Source organism: Centroberyx affinis, unplaced genomic scaffold (assembly GCF_046629955.1).
Source record: "Centroberyx affinis isolate AG114_WGS23_722 - 3 ecotype Tasmania unplaced genomic scaffold, CSIRO-AGI_Caff_v1 ptg004834l_1, whole genome shotgun sequence".
Lineage (NCBI taxonomy): Eukaryota > Metazoa > Chordata > Actinopteri > Beryciformes > Berycidae > Centroberyx > Centroberyx affinis.
The window spans coordinates 15,265-26,253 of record NW_027282360.1 but is presented as its reverse complement, the minus strand read 5'-3'; the positions used below and the strand labels follow the sequence as shown (position 1 = coordinate 26,253).

The 10,989-nt window shown below is 40.6% G+C and overlaps 1 protein-coding gene and 1 non-coding gene across 3 annotated transcripts; both read left to right on the top strand.

The window, feature by feature from the left end:
• The first annotated feature begins 1,806 nt into the window (after positions 1-1,806).
• LOC139666147 (small nucleolar RNA SNORD52) lies at positions 1,807-1,874 on the top strand. Its single transcript, XR_011696897.1, has one exon. It is a non-coding gene; the product is annotated as a small nucleolar RNA SNORD52 (small nucleolar RNA).
• A 2,424-nt stretch (positions 1,875-4,298) lies between these two features.
• Positions 4,299-10,964, top strand: cunh6orf47 (chromosome unknown C6orf47 homolog). Of its 2 annotated transcripts, XM_071545264.1 has the most exons (4): positions 4,299-4,503; positions 4,607-4,654; positions 4,798-6,326; positions 8,309-10,964. In XM_071545264.1, the coding sequence occupies exon 3, from the start codon at positions 5,397-5,399 to the stop codon at positions 6,324-6,326; it is 930 nt and encodes a 309-aa protein (XP_071401365.1). In that variant the 5' UTR covers positions 4,299-4,503; positions 4,607-4,654; positions 4,798-5,396; the 3' UTR covers positions 8,309-10,964. The 2 variants fall into 2 exon arrangements, with proteins under 2 accessions (XP_071401365.1, XP_071401366.1); XM_071545265.1 differs by lacking the exon at positions 4,607-4,654.
• Positions 10,965-10,989: the final 25 nt, after the last annotated feature.

Here is a 10,989-nt window from a genome sequence, read left to right as displayed (position 1 = left end):
GGCTATTTGTATGCATTCTATGTAGTTTCCAGTTTATTCTAATATACACATTTATTATACCATATATGATATCAGCATAATATTAAATATAACAGAAATAAAAAATAATAACTTAGAGGGCTAGGGCTTTTTTTGTAAATCATGTTCTTCTAATATACTAAAACGTTTAATTGCATTTTTATTTTCCATGACTTTAAGGGCTTTTATGTAAGAAATAAACTCATTATGAAACACACTAAACTTAGGTTTCGCTTTCATATACTTTGATTTGTGTATATAAAATTTTCCAAGAATAAGAATACCACATTTTAATGCACATCCGGAACAGGCAATATTTGGGACACCTATAGCACACAGCGCTGCGAAAGACCAAAGACCCCAGTATATAAACCCTGGGCGGACTCTTCTTCTGTCTCTAGCTAATGGCTGCAACCTTGCAGAGAGCTAAACGTGTGTGCTCCAGGGTTTTGAAGAGCTATAACACCTAACAGAATACGATTGAGGTAAAGCTAATGCGTTTTTAAATGTTTCCTGTTAAGTGATATTGAAGTTTAGCATTTATATTGGAAAATTGGGACGAATAGCAATGTCGTTTTTTACTTGGCAGAGCTTCCTCTACGCCCAGCACATGGCGACGACACGAGCTAAAAGACAGAGTTTGTGGTTATGGCGGGAAGGAAACTTAAACTTTTATGTTTGTCTCTCTAGTGAAGCTGCTCGACACCAAACCGATGGCTGGACACCGACCCGGAGCTCCAGGCGAGCAAAGAAGTTTCGAGATGGATGCGAGTAAAGTGAGTGGGACTAGGCCATAGTACTCCATTGATCCCTGTGGGGGAATTGTGGTGTTGCATCAGCAAAAGTAATGGGGAAAAAATAAAATTGCAATATATTAACACAAATAAAACTCAAATAGGATTATGTTAACGTAACTTTAGTGCAGCGTCTTTACCTGTATGGCTTTAGTAGTTACTTACAGCAGTGGTTCTCAACGTGGGGTCCGGGGACCACCAGGGGTCCTTGAGGGTGTTCCAGGGGGTCCCCAGCAAATTGAATTAAACTTCACCATTATTTCATTTACAAGAAGTTAACACAATTAGAGAATGTAGAAGAATGACTGTTTTGATCATAGTTTCACTGTTATCTCTCTACCTACAATACAGATAGTCATGGAATTCTGGACAAAATCATATCTAACAATAAAAATATTCTCAGATTTGGGTCTGAGAGACAGACTCATCAAATGAGGGTCTGTGCCTCTAATGTGGACTAAATTAGGGGTTCTTGATATGAAAAAAGTTGAGAATCACTGCACTACATCACTGGCCATAGCCCACCAGTGCCAGTCTGTTAAAACTGAGCTAATAAACAGATTTAACATCAATGGGACAGTCTTTTTTTCCCAATGTTTCACCCAGTCAGGTCATGGAAATCCTCACTGTTTGTTTCAGGCTCACCATGGAGGAGCAGAGGAGAGTCCAGCTGGGAGCATTTGCTCGATGGTGAGTCTTACGGGATGGGACGCCATTGGGAAGGAGCAGCTTTAAAACGACTATGCTACTGTGATGATTCACTAGACTAGAGTCTCTGAATACAACATGAAGCTCTTTCACAGTGCACTGAGCAAGCATAATATTGCTTTTTCAATGCAAACTGTAAAGATCCGAGTTGATTTTAATGCCAGTTTCCCTTGTACTCGTTAGGCATGTGAAGTGGGATGACGGGAGGCACTGTCCAACTGTAAAGACCGCTCTTATTTTGGTAAGTTTGTCTCTCAATGCCTCCATTCTGTGTGTTTCTGTTGTGTGGAATGATGATTCATAGACTAGAGTCTCTGACAAAAAGCATGAAGTTGTTTCACAGTGCACTGACCACATGCTTAACTCATTGTCCATATGTTTGGTATTTGCTGGTACTGATGATGCCGTTTGTCTTGCAGTTCCTCCACACGATGACACCGACAAGGGAACCAGCATCATGGCTTTGCATCTGTAAGTACCAAAGTTATCTGGAACTAGGAATGGCTTGTGTCCTGTAGGACTTCTGTCGATGATGATTCAGTTTTCGGTTCGACTGATGTTAACTGAAGTTTACTCGCAGCGCACTGAGACAGACTATTATACCGCTGTAGCGTTTTCTTATAAAGTCTTGCTCATTGCTGTATTGTGGCTTAATAGTTTTCCATATCTTGTCAGGTATGTGGGCATGCCTACCTGTGCTGATGTCATTCAGAACACAATCAATGGACCAGGTTGGTAGTTTGTTTTTTATAAAGGGTGTTTTTATTTAAGGGAAAATAACATTCAGGTACACATTCTATTTTACAAGATTTACAGTTCCCCATATACAATATGACCATATTTCATTTCGACCAGGCCCAAATTAAAATTTAACCAGATCAAGATAGGCCAAAGCACAGGATACAACCTCCTTGATACCAATACATATTATACATCTGAGTGGAATTCACATAAGACGTTAAGATAAAAATACTGTTCAAGCATCAAGACATAAATAGAAACAAGGGGCGGGGGGCACAATACTAAAAAGGTTTTGGCAAACACAAATATACACAAAGGATTGTCAATCTACTTTATAGGTAAACATGCTAACTTGGGTCACAAAACAAATCTATTTCTTACGTGGCAAAGACATTAACTATCCATAGTCCATTCAGTTACATTATGAGGAATTTGTGCAAAATCAGAATAGAGAGATGATACAGTGTATAACTGAATATATTACTCAGGTTTACTGATGTCCTGAAAAGCTAGTTGTTTTTTTTTTTTAAATGTATACAACATATAACAACATAACATATGGTACATGCATGCACAGTAGTGGTAGTTTGTTTATCCCTTAGCCCTGCAGTGACACGTGATAGAAAATCAGTATGGTAACGTTGTGTATATTTCCTAAGCTGTCTGATTTGTCCATTAGGGTGACGAGTGACCACTGAAGTCCAAAGGAGCTAAGAAGTTTCGACATGGAAGTAGTGAAAGTGAGTAGCTTCAGAATTTGTCACTCTTGGATTTATGGGTGCAATGACTTGACGCATTGCTCAAGTTATGCAAAGCCGCCCTATGCTTCAGTGATGATCACATTAGACTAGAGTCTCTGATTACAACATGAAGCTCTTTCACAGTGCACTGAAAAAGCATTACTGCACTCACTGCAAACTAGTTCTCATATTACAGTTCATTAAACCTTGATTTCCTATGTTGTCCATTTAGATGCTGTAAGCCCAAGTCCAACTTAAAGGCTTTCCAGATCCGGTAAGTCATTCTGTGCTGTTGTGTGGAAATGATTGAATCTTGTCAAAGCTCAAAGTAGTTTCATATTGCACCAACCACATACTGTCATATTTCGTTTAATAGTACTCATCATGCCTTTCTCTTACAGGTGCCATGAAACTCGGGTTCCGCCTCAGTGATACAAGTTGTTGCAGCAATATGAAGGATTTGTGAAAAGTATTAATTTCAGCCAATAATGGAAGTGATCTGAACACCTTTCAGAGTCTCAGGCTCTGAACACATGCCGTGTGGTGTGTATATTGACTTGACAATAACTGAGTTGGCATAGCAATTTATTTTGAAAAATGTCAATTAACATGCCCTGACCTTGGCATTACTTGGTCGTCATTGCTCACAAAATTGTTTCAACTCTTGACTGTATTGAACAGATGACATGGTATGAGTGTTTCTGAATTTTCAAATAAACAGTGACTGTAAACTGGTGTGTCAATTTGTTATTTGAAAGACTTGATTGGTTTTGATTGCCATAAAATGCATTATTGACAAAGTAATTGCTGCTTGGTTGTTATAGTATGCCTAGAACCTCTAAAGTGTCACTTAAGCAGAGTGCAATGTAGGCTAAAGATGCAACATATCAATGGGGCAAGTCACCTGACAGCATTTTGTCTCCAAACGTCCCAAACCCAGTCTCCTTAGATTCTGTACAAGCTGAACCCAGGGACTAGGGCTCATGATTGTACCACAAGTTGAATGTTGACTATTGTAACGGTAGGCAGACACCCTGCAAATTGTCTGGAATACTTTGGGCAGCTGTGTGTGTATATGGCATCTTGCATTGAATGATAAATGCTGTGAAAAGGGTATAGCAGAAAATAAAACTTGCATTTTCATGTTTGACATAATCCTCACATTAATTTGCACTTTGGAAGTTAGTATTACAAAAACTTTTATTTTGAAGGCTGGGACCGGTAGTCCTGTTCTTTGTTCAAGCGGACTTCATACTGGTAGTTTGGCAAACGCTTCTGTCGACCTGGCAGACTTTTCCGTACTAGCTAGCAGGGCTAGAGGTAAACATTAGTTACCAGCGTTGGCTGGCAGCCACTTGTCAGTTTTTATCCACGTCACTAGGAGGAAACGTGCCGATGTATTAAAACATGGCACACTGAAGTTAAACAATTCTTGGCTGTCGCGTTATTTGGACCCTAACAAGCAATGCTAGCAAAGATCTTCCAGCCAAACTGCAGTGAAGGTGAGCTTCCATTATCAGACTAACGTATTTTAGAAACTCACAGGAAACAATTGGCCAAATAACTTGCAAGCACTCATAACCTGAAAAACATTTTTTTTCCTAGCTTGATGCTTGTGAATGTTTACCTACGTTACTGGCTAACGTCAGACAGGTAAGGTTAGCTAGCGTCAGTTGCTAATTAACATTAGCTGCTAGTGAGGACTTATCTGATCTTATCTGTATAACTCATACTTATGTTAACGTGGAAATTTAAGTCTGATTTCATGCTTAATTGAAAAGGTCTTTCCTTGGCAGGTACGGGGAGTGGAGGAAAACCATTCGGGAAAAGCTGTTCTGATAAAGTTGGACAACCAAAATAGTCAAGCACGAACGTTAGCAAACGTTATTCTAAAACGGGAAACCTGAACCAAGCCAAGCAGCCGATGGTCAACCTAACCAGTTCAGTTGTATCTAGCCAGTGCTAACTGCATATGTGAAATGTTATTGAGTTATTGAAAGCATTGCTGCAGCAACGACCTAACGTTAGCAGCACTAGGGATTGCCAGGTTAATCCAAAGAGAGATATGTAGACCAGAAACTTTAGATATTTATGCAATAATTTTATCAAGGGCGTTGATATTAGTGTAGGGGGAGTGGGGGAGGCCTCTCCCTTTGTTTCAGTTTAACTGGTAAAAACACACCCACAGGTGTGTCCATGGCCTGAGGAACTCACTTTGCCTTGGCCTCAACCCGTGTGAACAAGTACTGCAGCTTTTAAACTGAAATCACAATAGGCTCATGCTATATAATAAAACTCACAGAGCTGCGCAGTCAACTAAAACAAGGGGAACCTTGAATTTTAATGTCTACAGATTTTGTTCACATATAAAGTGAAACAAGTGTAGTGAGAAGACATGACAGCTGTGATAGGCAGAGTATGGGGGTGGGTTCGCCCATGGGGCAGCAGCGCTGTGTCAGAGAATACCACAGCGGCAACAACTGAAGGCCAGAAGACCAGCAGCCGGGGCTTAAGAGGGTTGACGTCCTGGGTCTGGGGAGCGTGTAAGAGTCCAAGTGACCAAACCAATCTGGTAGAAGAGTATTGGGAGGCGCAGGAGAAACTCCAGCCCATGGAAATTGAAGATCTCGGCGCGGGGAAACAGGAGGCGAAAGCGGAACATGTTCCTAAATGGTGGAATAAGTTTCTTCCAGCCTCTTACTTTTTCTGGTCAAGACAGCCAGAGTCAAGCGGGCTGAGGCGAAGGAAATATGCAGGTTGGAATCAAACTGGTTGGGACTCTGATAACGAAGGGGAGTTTTCTGACTATGGAACTCCTCCGCCATCTCCTACACCTCCTTCCTCTCAGCTCATGTCTCCTTTACGACTCTTTGCGACCAGCTGGAAGGGGGAGATTCTACCCGAGCACTACGAGATCTGCTTCAACTTCCTCCGCCACCTGTTCGACCTGTTTGTGGTCGGCTTCCTGTGGACCGTGTCCCCTCCGACCAAGGTGATCCTGGAGGTTTTGGGGGTCCACGGAGCGCTGAGGCTGTGGTTCCACGGGATGGCCATGTTCTTCGTCTCCACCGTGGGAATGGCGGGGCTGCTTTGGTTGATCCAGGAGTACCTTCCTCAGTTCGCTTTGATCTACGGTATCGTGCAAGCATTGGTGATCTCCGTCAGCATCCGACAGAGCGTGCTCCTAGGGGAGGAGGAGGAGGAACAGGAGGAGAAGGAGGACGAAGTCAAGGAGGGTGAAGGAGTGAAAGATAGCGGGGAACATAAGGAGAAGCATGTGTTTGCAAAGGACAAGATTAAGCCTGGAGTAAAAGTTGGAATTTAGGTAAGTCTGACTCTTGGTCTTAATGAAATTTTGGTTCACAGGACAGTGCAAACACCAAGAATAAATGAAAGAATGCAGGATAATCATGTTACTGTTTAGAGCAGTGGTTCTCAATGTGGGGTCCGGGGACCACCAGGGGTCCTTCAGAGGGTTCCAGGGGGTCCCCGGCAAATAGATGGATTGTTAAACTTCACCATTGTGTCATTTAGAAGTTGACACAATTAAAGAATGTAGAAGAATGACAGTTTTGGTCATAGTTTCACTCTTATCTCTCTACCTATAATACAGATAGTCATGGAATTCTGGACAAAATCATATCTGACATTAAAAATATTTTCAGATTTGGGAACCGAGAGACAAAATCTCATCAAATGGGGGTCCGTGGCTCTAATGCGTACTAGATTAGGGGTCCGTGATATAAAAAAGGTTGAGAATCACTGGTTTAGAGAGCATGGGAGAGTGGCTTAATATTTGGCTAAATTGCACTTTCCTTTCTGTGAATTTCTAACCCCGATACTGTAAGAACAACGTGTAAAAGTTGAACCGCTCCTCCCAGCTGGCACGCATCCCCACACACATTCGGTCAGCCCCGTCTCGGAAGCTATTTTAATCCCGCAACCAGAGAAAAAGAACTGTGACATTCTCCAAGTGGTGTGAAACCAACCAAGCGACCCACTGACAGGGAATACAAGGCTCCTTCTGGGAGACGGATAATTGAATTGATTTGCCTGGAGCCGTGGTGTAAGAGCAGGGGGGATATGAATAGGAATTCTTCACATTCTTTGTTCTCAATCGCTATTTTTCATCTACCACTGTTCCCACTCTTTTATCATGCTCTGTCTTCAGTGAAATCTAACATCAGTGCTCTTGTTCTCTTCCATGACTTTAAAACAAACAAATGTGAGAGAATACTTTGTGAAGTTTGTTAGAATAGAGACAATTACAACTTAACGTACCACACCCTTAGCCAAATTTGGACACACACGGCCTTTGATATGACATTTATTTTATTTTGGCTTATAGCTGGTAAAATATGCTATCATGTCGCTTGACTGAAGACGGGTAGCTAGGCTTGGGCTGATATTCGCTAATGAAAATCGCGATATTTCACGAATATCGCAATGTCTTCCGCCTGGCCACGACACCATGAGTTGCTTAGATTACAGTTATGCAAACTTTTAAATTGATAAACCTATAATCTACTAAATAATCATAGCTGTAGTGAAAGTTTTGTTCAAGTGGGTTCCCTTTTCCACATTCAGACCATTTTCCTGGAAATGGGATGAGCAAATTACACCAAATTAGGGCTGAACGATTTTGAAAAAAGATCTAATTGCGATTAGTTTGACTGATATTGCAATTGCGATATGATTTGCGATATAAGAGGGAATGCTAATTTTTACATTATGGTGTGATTTTTGCGGGGATCTGTACCAAACAAAGATGTTTTCTTAAGTCTGTAGAATATGATGTGTAGGCCAGGACATCTCTGCAGCACCACAATATTTCATTTAAAATGCTATTTTGACACATTTCACCTTTAACAAATATTGCGCCTCCTGCGATTTGAAAATTGCAGTAGGCCATATTGCGATTTTAATAAAATTTCGATTAATTGTTCAGCCCTACACGAAATGGCCATTGTTTTCGCTTGAATAATAACATCAAATTTCTAGGTTATTAATAATAATAATTATGATACTATTATTATGATGATGATGATTATTATTATTTGATGTAATTTATTAGAAATAAAATACAAAAAGGGGGGGAAAAACAACAACAAAAAACCCAAAAAGACTCATTGTATATTGCACTATTTTGGCAGGACAGCATTGCAATATTACATTTTGGATATTGCCCAAGCCTACTGGTAACTGTACCAAAGAGTGTGTGTCCGGAATTGGCCACCGGTAAGAGTGCAGTGGTTTCCAGATAATCTGTTCATTAAGGGTGTGTTCCTTTTTTTTTTTTCCCCACAGGCGGCTTCCCTTGAGAAAAGTTGCTGTGTATTTTGGGAGTCCACCAATGCCAAGAGAATCCCAGTTGGATCAGATCCCCTCCAGATGTTTGACACGTATGCAGTGGGACTACAGAGACTTGACTAGATTTCACTGCTGGAATGAACTTGCAATGGGACTGAGGCATTGCATTGCACATTCACTACAAACTCATAGAAGTCATACTTATTTCACTTTATGTTCAACACTATTGCTCTGCCTTTCTTTGAAATCTTTCGTCACTTGACCTTAGTGTTATTATTATACCAGAATTCTGACTTTGATACCAATACTAAGTTTAATATCTAGGGTTCCCACAGGCCATGAAAATCCTTGAAAATTTGTGGATCTGATCAAGATTCTTAAAGATTTTCAAAATGAATAGATGGTCTTAAAAGCATTTCATTTTTTTATCACAATATAGCACCCAAATTCATCTCTGGATCTCTCCTCACATCCTGAGGAAAACCCTATGATGGATATTTGTGTTGATATAGCAGCAGTTTTAAAATGAATGATTTCACCATGAGTTATTGATTTGACAAGATCATGAATACAAAATGAGGCCTCTATGATATCTAATTTTGACCAATGTCATGTCTTACCCCAAAACATGCCAATTTTGAGTCCTTGAAAGTCATTGAAAAGACCTTGAATTTGTCCAAGGGAGTGTGGGAACCCTGTATCTAAAAGTAAGACACTACAATACCACGGCAAACGAGAAAATCCATCAAGTAATGTCACAGCCACTTCGGTTTATTTTAACAAGCCGTGTTACCACACTGACCTGGACAGCTTTGGAGCAACTTATTCACGGGGGTTTTGATGTCGGTTGGGTGTTCGTCTTTGTCGGCCCTGGAAGTGAAATGGTTCCACATTTGGCTCTGGCACCAGTTGGTCGACCGGTTTATGTGGACTGGGATCCAGTTCGACACATGGCAGACTGTTTGATGCTGTTGTGGTTTCAGCGCTGCGGTCCACTGTCAAGAGCCAGACTGACCCTCTGCCTATTCCAATCCCTCTTTAACTAAGCTCTGTAACTATTCCAATCTGTACATTTTCTGAAATGGAACTTTGAAATGGAATTTCAGCTTGCAGATCACATTTTGTGAGCTTGGAATTCTAAGGTTTTTATCTGGTTGGAGTGCGGTCATGAGATATTTACCATCAGGATTCAAGAGTTGACATACCAGCTTGCACAACTATTATGTCATTTAGTCTTTTGAAATATTGGAACACCGAAAGGTTCTTACCTCCGCCAAGGAGGTCATGTTTTCAGTACCGTTTGTCTGTTAACAGGATTATGGAAAAACTACTGGCCCGATTTTCATGAAACTTGGTGGAAGGGTGTAGCATGGGCCAAGGAAGAACCCATTACATTTTGGAGCGGATCCGGATCCAACTCACGAACAAGCAATAATGCATGAACCTTGGCGGAGCCCTTCTAGTTTTAAAAGTAATACCACCATACAAGCATAAAGTAACACTCAAAGATCATGAATACACGGACAACTCAATTTTGATTAAACAAAAGAAAAAGTCAGACAGAACCTTATAATTCCAAGCTCACAATTTGGTGAAAGTATTGAACATTCGTAAAAATTCAATACTGTCTATGGTAACGGCATGGAACTAGTATCAAAATTTTGGTCGTAGTGACAACATTGCGTAACCTGTGTTAAAGGCATTTCTTGGAGACCTTATCGAATACATGGACTAGAAATTGCCGAGAGATTCCTCAAATTTGAAAGCTCTGAGAATGTGACAATATCGTTGTTGTCTGTTGACGCATCTGTTCCGATATTTTGAGTATCGACGCAGAATACCAGCACTTTTTCATACGTGTTCTCTGTACAAGCTGGTTTTGCCTTATGTAGTATTCTTTGCCACGATATTGCTTGTTTAAAAGTTAAATAGTGTCCTTTTCCGCAAGTATTCTCTTTATGCATTTCCTCTGCCTCGTCATGTTTTGGTTCCAAAGGCACAAATCGTAAAACCGTACATGTTTGCAAGTTGCTGTATACTAAATTTGGTCTTAGTGCACAGTAGCACCTTTTGCACACTACACTCCTATGTAACCACATTTGACTTGCAATATTTATAATTTTCTCTATAGCACATGCCACTAATTAATTTCTTCATAAATATAAGGATTTTAAGTTCCCTACCTGCGTCACAGCTTTTAAGAATGTCAAAACTGTCGTGGGTATTTTTTTGTGTTGTAGCAAAGTGAAGCTAAAGCTGTCAGTTTCACAAATTCACATTAACAACGGGACCCCAAACAGTGACACAATGTCTACAGTTCTACTTTGCCTTTAATTCATTGTGTTTGCTCATGTAGGGCTTTTACCCCAATGGTATTACCATGATAACTTCTTGTAAAGAAAGATATTTTTGTAATGAGAGCAGCCAACGCCCCTAACAAGTGCTGGATCACTGTAGCAAATGACACCTAGTCCTAACTCCTTAAATAAGGAGGGAGAATCTCACCCGTACCAGTGGTATATTAGTATCTTGGAAGTGGTAAAGAAAGTATCTGCTGAGACCTCGAACTGTACATCTATTCTGTGGCCATTTTAAACCCATCACTGTACACCGATCTGGAAATGGTCCCACTGGCTAAATAAAACTGTGGCGTTTTTTTTCTGGATTTTCCGCTTTGG